This window comes from Nicotiana tabacum, chromosome 7 (genome assembly GCF_000715075.1).
Source record: "Nicotiana tabacum cultivar K326 chromosome 7, ASM71507v2, whole genome shotgun sequence".
Classification (NCBI taxonomy): domain Eukaryota; kingdom Viridiplantae; phylum Streptophyta; class Magnoliopsida; order Solanales; family Solanaceae; genus Nicotiana; species Nicotiana tabacum.
In genome coordinates this window covers 138682291-138704601 of record NC_134086.1, presented here as the reverse complement: position 1 = coordinate 138704601, position 22311 = coordinate 138682291, and the positions used below count along the sequence as shown (strand labels likewise).

Genomic DNA, 22311 nt, shown 5'->3' with positions numbered 1-22311 from the left:
TCAAATCAGTTTCGTTTCTCACCAAATTTCACAGATAAGGTATAAAGATTATTTTGGACATGTATCGAGCTCCAGAACTAAAATAGGGATCCGATACTAACAAGATCAAACATTAACCAAATTCTTAAAACCATTTAATTTTTGTCTTTAAATTTTCATCAAAAATTCATTTCTCCAGTTAGGGACCTCGGAATTCGATTCCGGGCATACGCCCAGGTCCCATATTTCGATACGGACCCACCGAGACTATCAAAATACTTGTCCGGATCCGTTTACTTAAAACGTTGACCGAAGTCAATTAAATCAACTTTTAAAGGCAAACATTATTATTTTCATCAACTTTTAACATAGAAGCTTTCCGGAAACACTCCCAGATTGCGCGCACACAAATCGAGGAGGAATAAAATGAGGTACCGAAGGCCTCGAAACACGGAATAGAGTTCTAACACATAAGATGACCTTTTGGTCATCACATCGTTTTTTTCTTATTTGTAATCTGGCATTAAAAATCACTTTTTGTAGAAGATTGATCACATATAAACTATTTTTCATATGCAAACAAAAATACGTAACAAATGAGTTAATCAAACACAAAATGCCATCTTTTAAAGTATGTTTCTAATAAAATTATATTTGACAAAATTTAAATACTTTTCCAAAATAAGTATTTTAGAAGTTAGCCAATAGTTCGTTTTTTAAGAGGATACATTTTTTATTTACAGACATTAGTAACAAATAATCTAAACAAAAAATAGGGGTACAATCTATATTTATATATATTATTAAAAGGAATGAAGTTTAACCTAAGATTATGCCAAGTGGCAGCGTAAGAGAATGCCATGTGTTCATTTTTAGGACAAAACTTAGTTAATTAGTTATTAGTTTTAAATTTTAAATTAAAATATTTAAATATTATTATTTGAAGAAGGGATAGTTATTTATTCAATTCAAATAAGTAATTAATAATTAGGAAGTTACTATTAGAAATAAAATTTCTCATGGTTTCATAAGAACCTAAAATTAAGGAACACATCCCACGAACTCCCACCCCCCAAAATATGATATGCATCCCCTCCTTTTTTTATCCCTGAAATTCCTTAATAAATTAACTATGTATCATTCTTAAAGTTATTACAGATTTTTTACATTAATATTTTAAATTTTAAAAAATAAATTTTATTTATGCTTTTAAATTAAAAACAATTACAACTTCTATTCACGTTTTAGGATTATCCAATATATCTCCCAACCTAAACTCAAATTTAACCTCTATTATTGTTATCTAATTATCTTTGTTCCTCAAATATCTAAAAGAAAAGAAAGATGCTTAAGATGCGAAAACATGCTTTTTACCTTTATACGTAAGTAATTTTTGCTTATATATATTAAGTTGTTTATTTTATGCATTGAACTAGAAATTTTAAAACTGAATGTAATTTTGTCGGTTGTTTGAGAAGACTACATTTCAGCTTCTGGATACTTTTGCCCAGTTCCTTTGTTAATGCGTCGGTGTTTAAGTAGATTCAGGGTAAAATAAGTAGCGGTCTATTAGAATATTTGGACTTTATTTTTGCAGTCTATAGATTTAGTATTTTTAATTTATGATATTTGAATCATACGAATTTGTTTTTACAGATCATCTATTATGTACCAAAGATCAAGAACACCATCTTCTATACTTGAAAAAAATTATACGCTTCTTTCTTATGTTTCTAGATAAGAGCAGTTATCAAGAATTTTTAGCAACATAAGGTTAGATGTTCTTCTCTAAAAGAATCTCTTAATTAATCTTTGTTATTCTTCTATCATCATATTTAATTTTATAATTTAATTTGAAAATATTGTTCAGTATGCTTAATATTATGATATTTAAATTTTGGCTGCGGGAAAAATAAACTTACAACCAAAAGATATCCTTGGTAAGTTGGTAGGCTATATAGATTGTTCCTTTTAGATTATTAGGTAAGATACATATGCTATTTACATATAAATAATTTCAAATGTAGAAGTCTCTCCATTAAAAGTTTATTTTTCTTCTTGATACTATTTAAAATATACATATATGGAGGATCTCTTTGTAGTAGCAAAATGAATTGTGTTATGTTGAAGGAAACATATAAGGAAATGTGCATAAATTCAATGTATTTTTCGAGTTATTTGGGTGTATTAGCGTTGTACAAAATAATCTATCAGAAATAGTCTTTCTTTCCTACAAAGGTAGGGATAATATTTTCATATATCTTACTCTCACCAGACTCCATTTGTTGCTTACACTGGCCATATTATTGTTGTTACTGTTTTATTATTAGGGTGTTTAAGTTATTGGTTAATAGTAATACATTGTTACCTTCCTAAAAAGTATTAGATTTGAGCGTTGTTATAGTTAGCTTTTGAATTAGTATTGTCAGCTTTTAATGTGTGTGATTGGAGTTAGTTTTATTTATAATCAGATGATGGATAGCAGTGGTGGATTTATAATACATTAACTTGCAATGGAAGTTTTTGAAATGCAGAAAATGCAAAAAGTCATCAAGAAGGTTTCATTCTTCTTTTATATTTTTCTACTATTAGTTGAACAAATTTAGTGGCACCATTAACCATAATAGAATAGAAGTTCATACAGTATGTATTTGTTTAATCTGATTGAACACTTGCTTGGCAATATGTTTACGACCAAGTAAGTTTTCTCGGTTACCCTTCTCACATGAAGAATGTACATAATCTTTTTTAATTGGGTTTTACCTTAAATATTTTGAAATGTGTAGAACTATTTTGTATACATAAAAAGTACTGTTACGATGACTACTTTAACATCTAATTCTGTCTTTCATGCAAAGGTACATTATATTTTCTTTCTTTTTTCTTTGATTTGTTTAAAATTTAACACCAATAATAGCATCCTTTTTCAAAGTTTTTGTCGGGATACATTAATTAAAGAGAAGGTAAAGAGATGGATGAGAAGATTTTGCGGTGCAAATGGATAAATAAACGGATTTTTGATTAAGTTGTATTCGTTCAACATGAAACGAGAAATTGATTCTTCTGTATTAAAATTTTGAAATTCGTCTTGGTAATAGAAGTTCTAAATTTGAAATAAGAGTTCTGGCAGCTGACTGCTTTCACGAGCCAACAAATTTTAGAACAAAATTGAAAATATTTTTTTCATTTCATTTGAACAGTAAAACATTATATTTCATTTAGCCTAAATAATTATGCATGCACCTATTTAGTGAAATTTGAGTGCTAAAATGAATGAATGTAATATTACACGATATGCTATATAAGATATATCATATTTCTAATTTTATATAATAATTGTGGTTGTCGTCGAAATTCTCAAGTGAATTTTTTTATATTCTTCTTTCTCTTACTGATTGTGTTGTCTTACGATCGACACATATTCAGATTTTAAAAAGGCTTAATCTTAATCAAGAAATTGATTTTTTTTTTTCAAATGCTATTTAGTAGTAGATGTCAGTGCTATTTTTTTAGCATTGTCTTTTGTAAGTTTTGTCCTTATGGGTTAATAGTTTTAGCAATTCATGATAGAAGTGATGTGTTGTAAAATTTGCAAAGATGACAGAATTAGAGTGGCTTCAAGATGATTTCTTATATTTTCTTCTTTCTTTGTGCACCGTCTTGGCTTTTACTTTATTAAAGATACTATCCATTCATAATTTTTTTTGGTTCAGGAAACTCTAATGGACACTGCAAAAACAATGCAAAAATTTGTGAAAGATGGGTCATTTCAATGACCTACAGTTTAAAATTATGCAATTTATATCAGGAAGAAGTGTTCAAGTTCTTCACATTAGAGGTACATTGTATAATTTTCAAGTTGTCATGTGTAGAATGGTAACATGTAATGACTATACCTTTTAAAAGTAATTTATGTATCATTTCATATGGCTCATCAACTACATCAAATTCAAAAAGATTATCTACTGGATAAACTTACGGAGAAAAAATATTATGATACTTACACCAAACAAATGTAATACTATCAGTGCATGAAATGGTTGAATTATTCTTTTTGCCACAATTGATTAACTTTCACTTTATGATTTTTTCATAGAGATGGTTACCAATTTTTTCCACATTAAACATGTATCAATTCAATTTCGTATTTCACCAAGGGTTTGGTCAAAAGAACTAGAATTGTTATCTCATTATTGTACAATTCAAAGTTTCAGTTAGATCTTAAATATGGTATTCTTTAAATTATAGTTAACTAACTGAAAAAAATAATCGTCAATAAATAAAAAAAATAGACAAAGAAGGAGATAGAAATAATGGCATGTATTACTTTAATTATAAAATAAGATGAATTAAATAATACAAATAAATATTATTGGTTATTGATAAATGATCATGGAAATAAATCCTATTACAACTTAATATTCTTTGATACGATCTACTAGTTTTTCCTTACAACAATAATCTATTGCTATGTCTCCTTAAACCCTTTTCCATAACCACTGGTCTCTTCTTTAAACCTCTTTTTAGTTTTTTTTCTTCTTGTTCGCGTCTTAAAGCCGTTGAGAGACCTGCCGCCGAAACTCCTCTTTTTGGCGACGAAGAGAACATCCAAAACCTAATTCCTCTTTCATTTTCTTCCTTCTGAGTTCCGTTTTCTGCCATGGCTATGGATGGAGAACAGTCACACAAATCTCACAGGTCACGTCAATCTGGTCCCACCGCCAAGAAAAAATCAAAGTCCGATAAGAAAAAGAAAGGTGCTTCCGACGAAAATCAAAAGCAACATAACCCTAAGGTATTCTTTTCTATTTTCTTAATTATTTTTTGTTCTTATATTGTTATGTGCCTGGTTCGTCAACTCTATGTGGCTACAAGTCCGAAGTTTTTGTTTTGTTAAAATAATAGTAATTACTAGTGACTTATACTGTAAATGTGTAGGCATTTGCATTTAATTCGACGGTGAAAGCAAAGAAATTGCAAGCACGAGATACAGAGAAGGAACAGAAGAGGCTTCATGTCCCAACGATTGATCGGTCCACTGGAGAACCAGCTCCATATGTAATTGTAGTGCAGGGACCTCCCAAGGTTGTTGATATCATGTTTTTGTCATGCACAGTTTTGGTTAGATGTCGGGTTTTAGATTTGATGTTCTTATGGATTATGCTATTATAGGTTGGGAAGTCACTGCTAATTAAGACTCTTGTGAAGCATTACACTAAGCAAAATTTACCCGAAGTTCGAGGTCCCATCACTATAGTGTCAGGTATGGATTTTCATCACTTTTGCATCTTTTTTCACTGAATGCTTACTTTACTTGAGCCTTGTTCTTAAATCCTGGAAAGCACATTTTGGTACTTTTCTATGCAGTTCGCCTTTGGCAATATTGGTAATGGCCAGAAGTAAGACATGTTTTTGTTTTTGGTCCCAAAATAAGGTGTCAGCTTTATCAATTAGCAAAGTAGCTATACATGCAGTATTGCCATAACCATACTCTATTGTAGCTTACTTGGATAACCAAATTCTATTTTAGTTTACTTGGTTCTTTTGTATTGGAAAATTATCGAATCCATTTGTGTATCTGTAGGTAAGCAGAGACGTTTGCAGTTTATAGAGTGTCCAAATGATATCAATGGAATGATTGATGTGGCAAAGTTTGCGGATTTGGCATTACTTCTCATTGATGGTAGCTATGGCTTTGAAATGGTGAGCTTTTGTTTCTTCAGAATAGAAAGACCTTATAGGATAATATAAGATTGTTCTAGTTTTCTCTCATTGAGCATGTAGCAACTCCTCTAATCTATGGATGGATTCAGAGTGAGTTACGTGAGATTTAATTATACGCTGATCCTATTATCATTAATGTAACGTTCTTGAATTTTCTGTCTTTCAAAACCATTTTACTTGACATGCCTTTTCTGATGACATGCCAAAATTATTAATTCTTCTAGAGATCATAATACATTATTACTCTATGCGTCCTTTATGAGTTTCAAGAATTCAAATGTAAACCATGATATCCACTATGGCACCTAATCACATTCAATAACTAGTTTCAATTTTATCTTCTGACACTATCACTTTAATATGCAAGTCAAGCTAACTATTTTATTGTGTGCTTGATCAAAATCTCTCATAGAATAGCAGAGGGAGTATCAGTTTGATTCCTTCACCAACTTAATTTGTTATCTTAAAATTGACATTTGTTGCATTCTTCTGTCTTGGTCACCAAGGGAATGTGGTTAATTATGGGGGTTATATTCTTTCTCTAGTACCTTTCACATTTACGTATTGGTGATTGCCGTCTACTTTACCGCCTCTAGGAAAAGGAATTTTTTTCAGCTGCTATTTTTTGTTGGTAGACCTTGTGATTGATTTAATCATTTTTGCAGGAGACCTTTGAATTCCTTAACATAATGCAAAATCATGGATTTCCTAAAGTTATGGGTGTTCTTACACATCTCGACCAGTTCAAGGATGTTAAGAAGCTTAAAAAGACAAAGCAACGGTTAAAGCATAGATTCTGGACTGAGATATATGACGGAGCTAAATTATTTTATTTGTCTGGTCTTATCCATGGAAAGTAAGTCACTGGCTTCCATATTTGAAAATGACATGTGTGGCATGCAGCTATAATTTAGTGAAATATTTCAATTTAGTTTCTGAAACAACTTTTTAAATGTATAGGTACTCTAAACGTGAAGTGCATAATCTTGCGCGGTTTATCTCTGTCATGAAGTTTCCTCCTTTGTCCTGGCGCATGTCCCATCCTTACATTGTTGTAGATCGATTTGAAGATGTAACTCCTCCCGAAAAAGTGCGCATGGACAGCAAGTGTGACAGAAATATCATTCTGTACGGTTATCTTCGTGGATGTAATTTGATGAAAGGAGCAAAGGTCTGTGATGGGAATGCTTTATTTCTTTTTTCTTTTCAATTATTTGTCAGCGAATAACCTTTAGTGCTACTTGTCATGTAAAATTGTGATATCACTATTAAAGCAAAGATTCATGTATCCTTTAAGGTCAATTGCAAGTTATATAGCTGCTGCGAGATCGCATAGCATTATGCCTAAAGTCTTATGAATTCTGGTTGGCTCTATCGGGCTACAAATAGATAAACTTTAAGAGTGACAATACCATGGAGATGGTTCAAAGATTTAGAGAAAATCATCACACTTAACATTCAAATGCATATCGTGTATCTAATGGATATAATTGTTGGAACTCCCTCTTTAGTTTGAGAAATTTCTAGAGCCATGCCGGCCTGTAGAGTGTGGACCTTTTGGAATGAAAGGAATATAAGGTGCTTTGAATACTAGACTACAATAGTACATATTTTGAAGTATAGGTGCTCAGTGCTGTCATAGGTATAAAGCTCTAAAAAGCGCTCTAGGTTTATTAGAGTTTTAATCAAAACAAACTTTAAGTGTGGGCTTTTAGTAAAAGAAGGCGCAATGAAGGTAAAAAACAAAAATATATATGTAATTCAAATTTGTTCATGATGTTTTCCTGTAGAGCTAATGCACTCATTTTCCGACTATGTTTGTTGTTTAGTGCCACTTGATTCAGGGTAAAACTCATGGGCTATGAGGTTCATGTCTTAGTGCCTTGCCTTAGGCTGAAGCGCAGCTTAAGCAAGGCGAAGATGAGCTTTTCCGAGCTTCAGGGCTTAAGCTAAATGAGCCTTTGACAACACTGTATGTGCTTAGGGCCTTTGGCTTTTTGGCGTAAATGTGACATCATATATGAGAAGGAAAATATGATAGTATCTATCAATCTTTTGCAGATTTTGTACAAGGAACCTTTTGTAGCGTCCAACGCTACCTTAGTGCTTGGCTATTTCAATTGTGAATAATATTTGCTTGTCAAAAAAGCTCGTGAATTCTACTGGTAGATGTTCTAGTAAAGGGGGGGGGGGGGATGATGGACTTTTCATAACAGAGTGGAAAAGATCAGAAAAAGATGCCTTTGGGATAAAAACTCAATGACTTGTATAATGATTCATGTGAGGATAGTGGAATTTTAATTTTTATCTAGTTGTTTCGGTAAGGTGTTTCAGCTAGTGAGTTAACAGTGTATTTTTCTCTTGTTCATATTCTAAAACTGCTTCATAATATGACCAGGTGCATATTGCTGGTGTTGGTGATTATAGTTTGGCTGGTATAACAGCGTTAGCTGATCCGTGCCCTCTACCATCTGCTGCCAAGAAGAAGGGGCTAAGGGACAAGGAAAAGCTGTTTTATGCCCCCATGTCGGGATTGGGCGATCTTCTCTACGATAAGGATGCTGTGTATATAAACATAAATGATCACTTTGTCCAGTTCTCTAAGGTTGATGAAACAGCTGCTGTTGGGGCTCGCAACGGTACTAATTTCCACTATGTTATTAAGAATCCCAAATTTTCTTTTCTTTTCTATTTTGAAATGAAGAATTCCAAATTTTCTTAGCTTATGGGAAATTCACATTCCCTTATTAGTTCAAAGATATGCGATATGCTTCAGGATGTCTTCCGATATCTGGAATTTAAGTTTTTACTTGTGTCTTGGTTGTTTGAGTTGATATTTTTGTTATAGTACATCATTCGGGAAAAGAGTTTGGTTGGCTGATTAATATTATTCTTTAGCAGCACTCATCATTTAAGAAATGTGTAAGACAGGGTTTTAAATAGAAAACCTGTTTTTCAGCTCTCTTGATGAATGTTATCTCTTTTGTAGCACATTTTTCGTTGTAGCTTTTAAAATTTGCTGCTATTACCAATTAATAGGCCTTGAGTGTCATTGCCTTCCTTTGCTTGCTCTGGGTTCCTTCCATTCAATCCGTTACTCATCATAATTTTTGGGTAAACTTTACTTATTATTGGTCAACCGACTTAATGGGACCAAACTTTGATCATAAGTCGACTCTTGTGGTGGTGTGTCTGTGTCGTCCATTTTCCCCAACTTCTTTGTCTGTCTCTCTCTCTCTTTATCCCGTGCTCTTGTGTATCATATCAGATCACATAATGGACAATGAAGAACTCTTGACTAGAGCCAAGCTACACCACTGATCAGATGTTAATGTGCGGTGTATGCTATTTGCTTAGATGGTGTTAGAAGTTGAGAATTCCTATTTGTTGTAACAATATGCCTGTTTACCATTGCTTAGATATCAATAGGATAGGAATGGCCATTGATAATCTTATGATCAATAGTAGTTTGTTGAATTCTGTGCATTTTTACTTAGCTGTCCAGTTGAAAAGAAAAAATGAATTATGTCACTGTCACTTTTCTACCATGTTATTAAGAAAAATATTATATACATTTATCAGACAACGTTAGGTGGATGACAATAGAAACTAATATATGTAAATAATAAAAGAAGAATAGGATTAAGTTAAGCACGGTTTTTTTTTACCTTGCTTGGATATTAATAAAAAATCTCACCTGTGTCATGCATGGATTTGCGACTAGTTTTCTTAATAATTTTGGATGACAAAATTATTGGATGTTGAGATCACCTTTTTCCTACATGCTATATGGTTTTCTTTTCTAGGTTATGACTTTTGGCAAGTCATTTTTCCACTGACTAGTATTATCTTTGTTATCAGGGAAGGACAACGATATTGGCGAGGTTTTAGTTAAATCACTTCAGAACACAAAATATTCGATTGATGAGAAGTTAGAAAATAGTTTTATTTCCCTTTTTGGGAAAAAACCTATTCTTTCCTCAGCAAATCCTGAAGCTGATCAAACTTATGGTTTGGAGCCTGCGGAGCGAGATCAGTCTGGGTTAGAACTCAACAGCGGGGAATCAGATAAAGACGATGATGTTGAAGATTTGAATGAGTTGGAACAACTACAGTTAGAGGGAACTCATTCAAGGGATTCAAAGAAGAGAACTTCCGATGATAGCTCGGAGGAAGAAAATACTATTGGATCTGAGAAGCACCCAGGATCCAGTAGTAGTTTCAGGGAACTTGTTGATTTCCATGATGGAAGGATGAGAAGAAAAGCTATCTTTGATGATGATAATGACTTTGATGAAAAGGTAAGCCGATGACATTCATGGTCTTGTTCCTGTCCTTCTAGTTGTACCTCATCTTGTCTATGAGGTGTTTGTGTATTGCGGATAAAAATCAAGAAGATGGGTATCAGTACCAGAATATTAAGGAGGAAGAGCGCTACCTAGTACCATGAAAGCTTTTGCCTCCTTTTTCTCTGGTTTGGAGAAATCTAATAAACCTGTTGCCTTCCACCTCTTTAAGAGCCTCTGAGAAGTGTGCCACCTGTTGTCTTTGTTTAGAGAACAGTGCTTTCTAAAGCTCATCAATTACCCTTTCTAATCATTGATGTAAACTTTAGCAGCGTGTTATTGTGCACATGTTAATTAAGATTAATTTGTATAGGAATTTGTATAGTTTGTTACATCTTCACTTATTGGTATGCACTGAACTTAGTAAGTTACTCTCTCGTATATCCTGGTTCAACTTGTGGTGCAATTGGAGTTTGAAATGCGTGTATGTTGTATTTATGCTATATCATTTGATCCAGGATTATAATGAAGAAGATGACGACGAGGATGAACAGGACGAGGAAGCACAAGATGATATAGAGGACACTGATGAGGAAAATGAAGCTTATCAAAATTCTGGGGAAGATGATGATTTCGATACAGATGGTAGGTTTTTGATCTTCATTTAGTATTGGCATCATCCATTGGGTACTTTGATCTCTTTTTAATATTTCATCATCCTCTTGGCATTGGAGTAAGTAAAGTTCCTAACTTGCTGTAAAGTAGCTCGTATTCTTTCCAACCCTTTCCTAATTACTCCAAATCTTTCATTTGTTACGGGATCCTTTTGTTTTTCTTTTAGTTGGAGAGGACATGGGCAATGCTTCAAGATGGAAAGAGTTCCTGTCAGAAAGGACACGTGAGCGCCAAAATGTTAATCTTATGCAGCTTGTATATGGGGAAACTGAATCCAAGTCAATTACTAAAGCTGGGTTGCAGCAGCGTGGCACTGAAAACGATGATAGTGATACTGAGTTCTTCGTGCCAAAAGGGGAAGGAACTAAGGTTTGTCCTTATACAGCACATCAAATAATAACGCTTTTGGCCCCATGGTAGTTTTGCTTTTGGCCCATGTGATATCCAGCACATTGAGTGTTAAATTAGATGAAATATGTGGAATGGAATCATCGTTTATATAATTAGAAGTATGATTTAAGAGTATCTGTTAACTTTAGTCTAAAAGATCGTCAAAGGAGAGTTATTATTAATGGCTCAATCATGTGACTGCCATGTCTTTTACCCTGTATTTTGAGGGTATCTTGATTTAGAAAATTGTTTTAATATCTTTAAATTTGTCATTCCTGCTTTGTTGTTCTAAAGTATATGCAATGGAAGTATCAAAATGACTTCACTGTAGCAGAAGACATGATAGCCATGTGGAGGGACCAAACCAAACTATCAAAAGATTGAAAGTAATAGACCAAAACTGTATTCATCAATAGTTGAGGGACCAAAGAAATTCCAATCTTCTCAATGCAATTATATATAGCTCTTCCGCTGTTGTAGTCATTTTTTATTTTACTGCTACCATTTTGGTAGGAGTTGAAATAAGCTGTCTAATTATTGCATCTGTTTATGCAGAAACCAGAAGAGCGGGTGAATGATGATAATATTGATGCCGAGGACTGCTCCAAATTTGTAAATTTTGCAAGTCAAAGTGACTGGAAGAGCCAAGAATCCATTGAAAGCATCCGTAGTCATTTTGTCAGCAAAGGCTGGTCCAAAGCGGCTCGTGGAGGCAGCTCAAGAGATGTTGATGGTAATGATGATGCTGGTGAGGATGGCGAGGATCTGTTTGGTGATTTTGAAGACTTGGAAACAGGTCAGAAGTATGATACTGGAACTGGTGACATGATCCATAGGGATGATGAATCAGCAAATGAGGAGCGTAGGCTAAAGAAATTAGCACTTCGTGCAAAATTTGATAATCAATATCCTTTTGTTACCTTCCTTTCTTTTCCTTCCGGTCCACCCTTTTATCTTCATTCATCATCAAATAATTTTTGCTCTCCCCTAATTATGATGGGTTTTAGGAACAGTTATGTGTGATTTTCTGCTTTGTCAGTGCTATTTGTTTTATTAGCTTAACTTCTATGTACATATGGTGGGTCTGATTCCTCCAATGAGGAGGATGAGGATATCAAACCAGACACAGAGTCTCATCGGGGTCAAGCTGATGGAAACGGCTACTATGATAAGGTGAGCTTTTTGTCAATTACAGCCAACCATAAAGTGGGAATACTTTTACTTTGAGTTAATCATGCCTATTTTCACAGTTGAAGGAGGAGGTAGAGCTTCGGAAACAAGTTAATTTAGCAGCACTGAATGAACTTGATGAGGACACTCGGGTAGAGGTAGAAGGTTTCAGAACAGGAACTTATCTTAGACTAGAAGTGCATGATGTCCCCTCTGAGATGGTCGAATATTTTGATCCTTGCCATCCTATTCTTGTTGGAGGTCTAGCACTTGGGGAAGAAAATGTTGGATACATGCAGGTAAAAGCTCCTCTTTGGTTATGTCCAATTCGCTTCTTTTTTCCTCTAAAAATCGTGGTGTATTTTAGCATTTATCAATGTTAAGGCCTTATATGGTATGTAAATCATAGTGGTGAATGGAAAATCTTAATTATGATTTTTGAATGAGTGCGTATTTGCATTCTGATACTACTGGAAAAAACTGTTCTTTTTTCAGGTTCGGCTGAAGCGTCATAGGTGGCACAAGAAAGTGCTGAAGACTAGGGATCCAATTATTGTTTCTATTGGATGGAGGCGCTACCAAACTGTACCTATTTATGCTATTGAGGACCAAAATGGTCGTCATCGTATGCTCAAGTACACTCCTGAGCACATGCATTGCCTGGCAATGTTTTGGGGTCCTCTTGTGCCTCCACACACTGGAATGATCGCTGTTCAAAACTTGTCAAACAATCAGGTAAGGGGTCAGTTATAGATGCCTACGATTGCCTTTAAGTACTTGTCAAACAATTAGGTAAGGTGTCAATTTTAGGTGCCTTGGCCTCTTTAATGGAAAGTTGGCTGGAAATGTATTCAGCAAGTACCAAGCTAACATTGTTATGGTCCATTTCCCATTTTGCCTATCGATAGAAATTTTAACTTTACAAGTTTAGCAATGCAAGCTCCCCCAGGTCTGTGATTTAGTGGTATGAGCACAATGCGCGATGGTGTGGGTTAGGCGCATGCCACGGGTTCGATCACTGCCATAGACAAAAGCTTGGTATTTAAGTGAAGAAAGATGGGGAGGGTGGGCCAAACCTTGCGCTACTGGCCCTCTAGGATTTCTCCATGATAAAAGAAAGGTCTAGCAAAGCAAGCCTAACCAGTGCCCTCAAATTAATTGGGAACCATATGTTTAACCATAGATGGAAGAATCATCCGTGAGTACAGATTCATTTGTCTTCACTGGATCGTAGTCTCCTTTAAATACTTATTGCATGATTTGCATAACATTTTACTGCCTCAGTTTATCTCATTGCTTCATGCTTGGCCTTTTTCCTGCAATCTCCTAAATATGCCTTAGACTTCTTTCTTGCAATCTCTTAATTTCCTAACTTAGGTTGGTCACTTTACCATGATTGATAGTGCTCTACTCTGTCATAAAGGTATGAAGTCCTTTTCTGCTGTTTGTTTATATTCGATACGTATAAAATTGTCATTTTCACATCTTAGTCTCTTAACTACCTCTTTGATTATTCATTAGCACTATCCAAGAAAAACTTTCACCTCATGGTAGATAAATTTCCTGTCTTTTGAGAAGCTCCCTCCACTAGAGAGTTGTTTGGTTCTGTAGCTTGAAAAACTTATGGGGTCTCATGTTCTAGAAGTGATAACATAATTAGATGGTCATATTCTGTAGTTGAGCACTCATCACCTGGCCCATCTATTTGATTAGTATTTTGCTTCATCTCACAACTCCCTCCACTAAAAAGTTCTTTAGTTCTGGAGCTTGGACAACTTGTGGGGTCTCATGTTCTAGAGGTGATGTTCTACTTATACTTGAAACTTTGAGAATGTAACATAATGTGCAATGGTGTAAAGCTGTCCTTGGCATAGTGAAAGGAGTATAGTCATTCTGGTAAGGATCTGACTCTGTTAATGCTAGGATGTTTTTCATGTTCTGATTTTCTTCTTTGATTGTATATGAAGTTGGATTTGTGTTAAGCGTTGTCAGGCTCCTTTTCAATTCTTTAGAAGAACTTGGTAACTTTGTAAAGTTTGAAGAGCTAACAAATATGTAGTGAGGCAATTTCATAACTAATAACTGAGAGAAGCTTTATCAATAAACAATCCTATGCTATATCAAAGAACAAATTCCTTTTTTTTCTAACTTCTGGTTACTTTTTGCTGAATACAGGTGATCCTGCCTCTGTGCTGATTGTTCTACCTTTGTCGTCTTTATATCTTTTCAGGCATCCTTTAGAATCACTGCCACTGCAACTGTGCTAGAGTTCAACCATGCAGCACGAATAGTCAAAAAGATCAAGTTAGTTGGTTACCCATGTAAGATATTCAAGAAGACAGCACTTATCAAGGACATGTTCACTTCAGATCTTGAAATAGCTAGGTTTCAAGGTGCAGCTGTTCGAACTGTTAGTGGAATTCGTGGGCAAGTGAAAAAGGTAGTTTCCTACTCTTGAGTATCATTTGAATGCTGTCTCACTTTGCTTCCTGGTTTTCTAGCTATGGATCCTCGTGCTTGACTGTAAATTGACAGGACTTATTTAGATAAAACAATCAAGCTGGGAAGAATATATTTTCTTGTTACTTCCTCTAGATACCAACTTGCCATGTTGGCTCCCTCTTTTTCTGTAAATATTTAACCACCATCAAGCAATCTGGGACTATTTTTTTATTTTTTTTACTATTTTTAAATGTTACCTTCTCAAAAAAAATATCTTTTAAAACTATTTTCTGGGATCAACATAATTTAACGAAATTGCACCTTGATGGTATTGGAGAAATTTTGATCAGAGGAATAAACAGTATTAAATGAAATGATAGAATAATTACACGTGTTGACTTGTTGAGACATGAGATATTTAGTATTTGAATATTCTAACAAAGCATGGACTTAAACACATGACGAAGATAAATTTGTTGAAAAGAAAAGGTGCAATGTGGGGTAACCGGGGGGGGGGGGGAAGGGGACTTCATCCATGGTTACCTGCTCTGCTTTTTATTCGAGGTTTGTTCTGGACTCTCTTCTCTCGATACCCATGGGCTCCATGGAGCATTAGTTTGTGGTCCTTGTAAATTCTAGCATAGACCTGGTATTTTCTTAACAGTATTTGCCACATTGTTTGGAGGATGATGATTAGGGTGCCATATCTAAAAGTTGCACATGTTGCAAAGTGATTCCAGCACAAAAAGTTGTGGAGATGTAGTTGGAGTAGTTCTTCGTATTTAGGGGTGGGTTTACTCTTGTTGCCTGAATCTTTTCCCTACTTGCGCTGTTGTTGTTAATCTTAGGCTGCTAAAGAAGAGATCGGTAACCAACCCAAGAAGAAGGGTGGTAATGCCAAAGAAGGCATTGCTAGATGCACATTTGAGGATAAGATCCTCATGAGTGACATTGTTTTCTTGCGTGCTTGGACTCAAGTTGAAGTTCCTAGCTTCTACAATCCGTTGACAACAGCATTACAGCCTCGCGACAAAACTTGGCAAGGAATGAAAACAGTTGCTGAATTAAGGAGAGAACATAATCTGCCAGTGCCTTTCAACAAGGATTCATTATATAAGGTGAAACAAGTTATTTCAGGCGTTGTTAATAACTTCTTAATTACATTCAAAGTCTTTGTGTTGCGTTTTTTCCTGCTGACAGATGCCTCTCTGTTTTTCTTGTTGTTTGGTGCCACAGCCAATTGAACGAAAGCTGAAAAAGTTCAACCCCTTGGTAATTCCCAAAGCATTACAGAAAGATCTCCCCTTTGCCTCTAAGCCCAAGGATACTCCAGCTCGGAAGCGACCACCATTGGAAGGTCGGAGGGCTGTGGTGATGGAACCTCATGAGCGTAAAGTTCTTGCTAATATTCAACATCTTAGACTCATTCAGCATGAGAAGGTATGTTCCCTCCAACCGGAGCAGTGAACGCTCGGTTTTACTACTAGTGCTTTTGTGGGTGTGTAGGTTGTGTGGTCACTTGTCAATTAATACCAGCTATGGGCTCTTAAAGAGTTATTTGGGTAATTCGTCCATAAGTGACAGTTCTCTTAGCCCCTCTGCTATGTAAATTTTTACTGTCAGTCAAAATGAGGTGTCTGAGGTGTTTGTTGGATATGAGGTGTATGTTTCCCATTGTTTTAAATGCATTTTGCAGATGAAAAAGCGCAAGCTCAAAGAAGGAGAGAAAAAGAAAGCACTTGAAGCAGAAAGGATCAAGGAAGAGCAACTCTCAAAGAAGCGACAGAGAGAAGAGAGACGAGAAAGGTACCGTGCGCAGGATAAACTGAAGAAGAAAGCCCGCAGGGAATAGGGTCTTAGTTCTCCATAGACTGCCTGGAACAGTTTATCTACCCAGATAATTGGGTCAATCTTGCTGGAAGAACTGAAAGCTTGGTTGATTGCCAAACTTGGATCGGTATCATTTAACTTTGCATCATCAGTGGCGGCATGTTGTCATCAGCTAGATATGAGATGCGACTTCAACGTGTTTGGCCAACCAGTGGATCTTTTGCTATCCTTGGACCTCAGCCTCGTTGTGTACCATGAAATATTGGCCAGATTTTTGTAGCTTAGGGAAAGTGCATATATATTATCATAAATCTGTACAAGATGCAATAGTGGCATGAATATGCAATGTAATGCTTCCTAAATCTGTTGCTCCTATTTTCCTCTTTAGTGTTTACGAAGTAGCACCTTAGTGCTTTATTTATTGGCTTCTCCTTATTTAGATGGAGAACTGTTTGTTATTCTTTGTAATAATATTACAAAAGGAATTCTAAATGTACACGTTAGTGCAATCACAGTGGCGTCTGGGGGAGTATACTGTGTACGCAGACTTTATCCCTACCTCCCTCGTGAAGGAAGAGAGGTTACAGTAATAATGACAAGAAAATAAGATAATAGTAACAAATAGCATAGCCTGTAATAGCAAGGAATTAGGAACACGAAAGCTACAAGAGAAGTGGGAAAAGAAAATCTATTAGCAACATAACTTATTGGCACGGCTAAGAGTGGCTAGAATTCAATATTCGGGTCCATTGGATTAAGGTACTAATTTGTACTAATTGTTATTCCATTAGTTTCATTTTATGTTCCCGTTTCTTCTTAATTTGTTCAAAAAAGAATGATATCCTTTATATTTAGAAACTTTAATTTAAATTTTATTTTATAAATGTTACAGTTTGTTTAAGATAGCAAGTTTTAGTAATCTATCTATATCAATATCTATCTATCTATCTATTATAAAAGCACGAATATTAAAATGCTAAATGTTGAATGACCAAAATATCCTCAAAATATTGATCAACTTTTATGTCCTTCAAAAATTAAAGTACAAATAAGTTTATATCAGATAAAACTGTAATTACATGTAAATTTTAGTAATATGATTACACTAGAACTCTGAGTTTTGCAAAACTACTAGCCTGTTTGGCCAAGCTTCTTTTTGGCCAAAAGTACTTTTTTTTGTTGCTAAAAGCACTTTTGGCCAAAAATTGAGGTGTTTGGCCAAGCTTTTGGAAGGAAAAAAAGTGCTTTTGGGGAGAAGCAGATGCAGTTTTGGAGAAGCAGAAAAAGTAGATTCTCTCCAAAAGTACTTTTTTGAGAAGCACTTTTGAGAAAAATACACTTAGAAGCAGTTTTTTAAAGCTTGGCCAAACACTAATTGCTGCTCAGAAGTGCTTTTCAAACTAATTAGCCAAACACAAACTGCTTCTCACCAAAAGTACTTTTGAGAAAAGCACTTCTCAAAATAAGCTGATTTTTGCAGCTTGGCCAAACCGGCTATACGATTTCGAACATTAACTTTTAGCCAACTTCAAAACAATTTTGGGACTTTGAACCAAATAGATATCTTTATTAATTTATTCCCGTAAGAACTAAGTACCCTTCAACTAATTGTTTGAAATTAGAATTCAATGAGAATTTTAAAAGGTAGACCTAATTTTTTTATTCGTAGACTTCTTACAGACTTTTAAAATCACTAGTTTCTATGTACGTGTTTCACAAGTAACAGCCCAACTAAAAAGAGAAAGATTTAATAAATAAAAAAAGGTAAAGTAATTAAGTACAATACAATAGTCACGATTAATAATAAATACTGTTAATTTCATGCAATTTATATTTGATAAAATATCACTTTTTAGTTAACTCATACCATATAGGAGTATGTTTTATTATCACTGTTGCATTTTAATTATCTATATAAACAAAGTGGGTAAGAAAGACTTTGGTGTGCATTCGTTTAATGAAAAGAAGCTTTTAACCTTTAAATATATAATAAATACATATAAATAACATGACAACAAACGTGTGGCGAAAAGTCATTTTGTGTTAAAATATTTTAGTATGTATTACTATCATCTTTTATGGAGTCAAAATAAGAAGGATTTTACTTTCACATAATAATTTGACAATTGATATCCCATCTTGTTGATTGACATATTTATTTTTGTAGTTATTGTAGTTGTTGCCATAATGTATTTTGCGGAACTTACATTTTTATTTAATGATGAAAATTATTAAAAAATCTAGCACTACCATAACTGTTGGAATTGACGACCAATTATTTTGGAAGAAGACCAAATCTCTTATACGCTCTTCCATGTTTGTCATGAATGTTGGATTTATTCTAGCTCTTGTATATATTGTTGGTTGAATCTTTTTTAGTTGATGCTAGAAGTATGTTTTTTACCAAACGTATATCTACAGTCTTCGTCCTCGTCGATTTTGGAACTACTTGTAACACTTGATGAAAATTACCTCCAAATCTCATTACTTTTCACCAAATGATTCATAAATGTTCATTATACCTCCAAAGCTCTTGTTAACTATTTCGATTGACTGACACTTAACCATTGATGCTTATGTTCCTGTTCAGAGGAATCAATACTTAAACTTTATACCAAAATCATTAACTATTTTAGGACAAAACTAAAAACACGTGTATCTTGAAAAAATCCAAAGGACCTATAAATGATGCGAATTAGGAGTACCAATTAAATAATATAATAGTTAAGCCAAGTGGAAAACACCTAAATATAAGCGAAGTGGAAGAAATAATACCTTTTGATGCAAAATTTTGTTATGGAGTAATATACTTGTCAAAAAGTTTATCATGGAGAATAAAGAATAGTGACTTCTTTTATAGAAGTGTTTAAATCCTTTTTTCTAATTGATTCAGATAATATAATAAGTTTTCAAATTATTAAATTTGTAGTGGGAATGGATTCATGTATGTTTCCTACGACTAATAGGATTAGAGGGACGACGCTGGAGGTATTGGTATTAGTTTTGGATTCAGACAATATAATTAGAGGTTGTCAAATATATGAATTTTTAGAAAATATAACGTGTTCCTAGGAGGAATTGGTATTAGGTTTAGGAACAACTGGATGTATTCATGTGTGTTTCCTACGACTAATAGGATTAGAGGGCCGTCGCTGGAATTCCAATTATGAACTTTCCTTCAGAGTTATTATATTTAATATTTCAAGGCTGTATTGGTAAACCAACATTGTATCCATGCTTTTATAATAATAATATAATAATATATCGATTACCAAATATTTTTCAAAAGTAATAAACATTCTAAAATGACATAATTATGCAATTATAGTTGTAAATCACTTAAAGAATGCAATAATACCTAATAGTGTTTTTGTGATTGGATGATTTACTTTAATTTAGTTAAGTCTTAATAATTCAGGTACATAGAAGTCATATTTATTTAGATTAAGATATATTAATAACGAATAATACAAGATAAAACGTCAATAGATAATAATGTAATCTCTGAATTCAACTCCAATTCTGGTTAATTAAACTTTAGTCGTGTGTCTCATCCATAAGTGTACATGCTCGTGCTTGAAATAGCTTAGTATGTCCAAATATCGGTTATCACTCATGTACCTCGTGTTCTTTTTTTTCCTCTCAAAATAATCAATGTGGTTGTTCATTATTTGCATCATAACTATTTTATTATATTATTAGTGAATAGTTATTTTTGGTTGAATTTCATAGTGGCTAAAGTTTTATACATTATGATCCATCCAACGGCAAAATTATTTTCTAGAAGAAATATATGATTTAGCTTTTAAAGGGCATAAACATCAGTTTACATAACGTATGACATACAGTGCTACTTTTTTTATTTTTCATTTGCCATTTTCTATTCGTTTTCGGGCCTAAGTAATTCATATTTTTTTCCTCTTCAAAACTTTGAAACTAATATTGAGCATGTCTTTGTCTTTGCCACGTAAATTATGAGGAGATCACTTATAGTCGAAGCGTACAACAAAATATTAATCCGAAACTGCAAGAAAAAGAAAAAGAAAAAGAAAAAGAAGAGTGAGTAGACGGAAATTTATTAATTGATGAATTTTCTTACTTTTAAGAAAGTTAAAAAAATCGCCAAGTTAGTTAGTTGTGTACTTTGGCAAATTATATAAACAAAAGTTTTCCTCAATAATTTATGCAAATCTATAGTACGAATCACATATTATTTAATTAAGAGTAATATAGTAAGTGCATACAAAAATATAAAAAGTAAAATAAAAAATAAGCATATTCATGATTGAAAAATGTCTAAAATAGATGTTTAGAACATTTATCATAAATATATAACTAAATGAAATAAAAAATTAAATGCTAATACATTAATATTCAAAAGACCCGTACTATCCAAATAAAGCTAACCATCTAAAATATTGTACAGTACTCTCGGAAGTCGAAATCAAGTTACACAATAAAAAATAAAAAAAAATAAAAAAGGTTTTAAAAATTACTACCAAAAACAATCGCAAGAGTTATTTTATACTCCTACTTGAAAAGTTGGGGAAAAATTATTCTTTTTTTCCATATATAATAAGTCCAATTTTTTTACTGTTGCAATTGATTAATAACAAAACATATGAGTCGGCTTTCAAAACTTTGTAAAGTTGAACGAATTTTTTTTATTTTACTTGTATCTATGTATCAATTTGACTTGAACTCTACAATTAATGAGTTACTTTTACGTTTTTATAATTAAATTTTTTTAAAAAAAGGGTATAAGAGTTTAGATATTTTCGTCGTTAACATTCGTGCTTTTATAATAATATAGATAGATAGATAACTAATAAATTAATAGCAATTAATATTTTTATTTTCACTTAGTTTTCTCTTCAGATTAAACAGAAGATACAAAATATATAATGATATTTCCTTAGAAAGTTTAGACATATCAATACAAGCATAGAGCTAGGATATTGTGATGACCCTCACTTATTTTAAAATGAAATTCTGAGTTCTAAGGCCTTAAAATCCTCTTTTAGCATCACCTCCATATGCGTGCGCAGTCCGGGCGTATAGCCGGAAAGCCTATATGTGAAAATCTGTGAAAAATGATAAGTTTTGACTATAAAATGAATTAATTTGACTTCGGTCAACGTTTTGGGTAAACGGACCCGGACCCGTGATTTGACGGTCCCGGAGGGTCCGTAGGAAAATATGGGACATGGGCGTATGCCCGGAATCGAATTTCGAGGTCCCAAGCCCGAGAAATGAATTTTTTAAAGAAAATTATTTCTGAAATTGTTTAAAGGAATTTGAAAAGAAATTTGATTAAAACATGATGGTATCGGGCCCGTATTTTGGTTCCGGTACTCGGTACAGGTCTTATATATGATTTAAGATGTTTCTGTGAAATTTGGTGAAAAACGGATGTCATTTGACATGATTCGAACCTAAATTGCTAAAACGGATGTTTTAAGAAGTCGAGATAATTGTTTGATTTTGAGGTTTAATTCGATGTTAATGATGTTATTTTGGCGATTTGATCGCACGGATAAGTTCGTATGATGTCGTTGAGTTAGTACGTATGTTTGGTTAGGAGCCCCGATGGCTCGGGTTTCGTGTGTGTTTCAGAAGGTTTTGAACTTAAGAAAAATTGCAGGTCTTTTTTAGCTGTTGGTATTCTGGTATGCCCTTCTTCGCGTTCGCGGGAGGACCCTCGCGAACGCGAGGCGTTAGGGGGTCTTCCCTTCGCAAACACGGTCCTGGCCACGTGAACGCGAAGGCTAATTGAGCCTGGGCAGGGGGTGGGGCATTTGACCTCAGCGAACAC

The 22311-nt window shown here is 33.9% G+C and overlaps 1 protein-coding gene across 1 annotated transcript; it reads left to right on the top strand.

The window, feature by feature from the left end:
• The first annotated feature begins 4411 nt into the window (after positions 1-4411).
• On the top strand, positions 4412-17003 carry LOC107777096 (uncharacterized). The gene is made up of 18 exons (XM_075217716.1): positions 4412-4774; positions 4918-5064; positions 5152-5242; positions 5564-5682; positions 6369-6559; positions 6664-6874; positions 8102-8342; positions 9565-10004; positions 10508-10634; positions 10831-11033; positions 11610-11963; positions 12132-12227; positions 12305-12523; positions 12720-12959; positions 14455-14664; positions 15515-15784; positions 15903-16106; positions 16363-17003. The coding sequence occupies exons 1-18, from the start codon at positions 4640-4642 to the stop codon at positions 16516-16518; spliced, it is 3654 nt and encodes a 1217-aa protein (XP_075073817.1). The 5' UTR covers positions 4412-4639; the 3' UTR covers positions 16519-17003.
• Positions 17004-22311: the final 5308 nt, after the last annotated feature.

What these genes read in the sequence shown, in the direction of transcription:
- LOC107777096 (XM_075217716.1), top strand. Translation starts at nt 4,640, where the DNA reads ATGGCTATGGATGGAGAACAGTCACACAAATCTCACAGGTCACGTCAA. An exon ending in AAAACTTGTCAAACAATCAG is followed by an intron (nt 12,960 to 14,454) that starts GTAAGGGGTCAG and finishes ATATCTTTTCAG; the next exon opens with GCATCCTTTAGAATCACTGC. An exon ending in ACAAGGATTCATTATATAAG is followed by an intron (nt 15,785 to 15,902) that starts GTGAAACAAGTT and finishes TTGGTGCCACAG; the next exon opens with CCAATTGAACGAAAGCTGAA.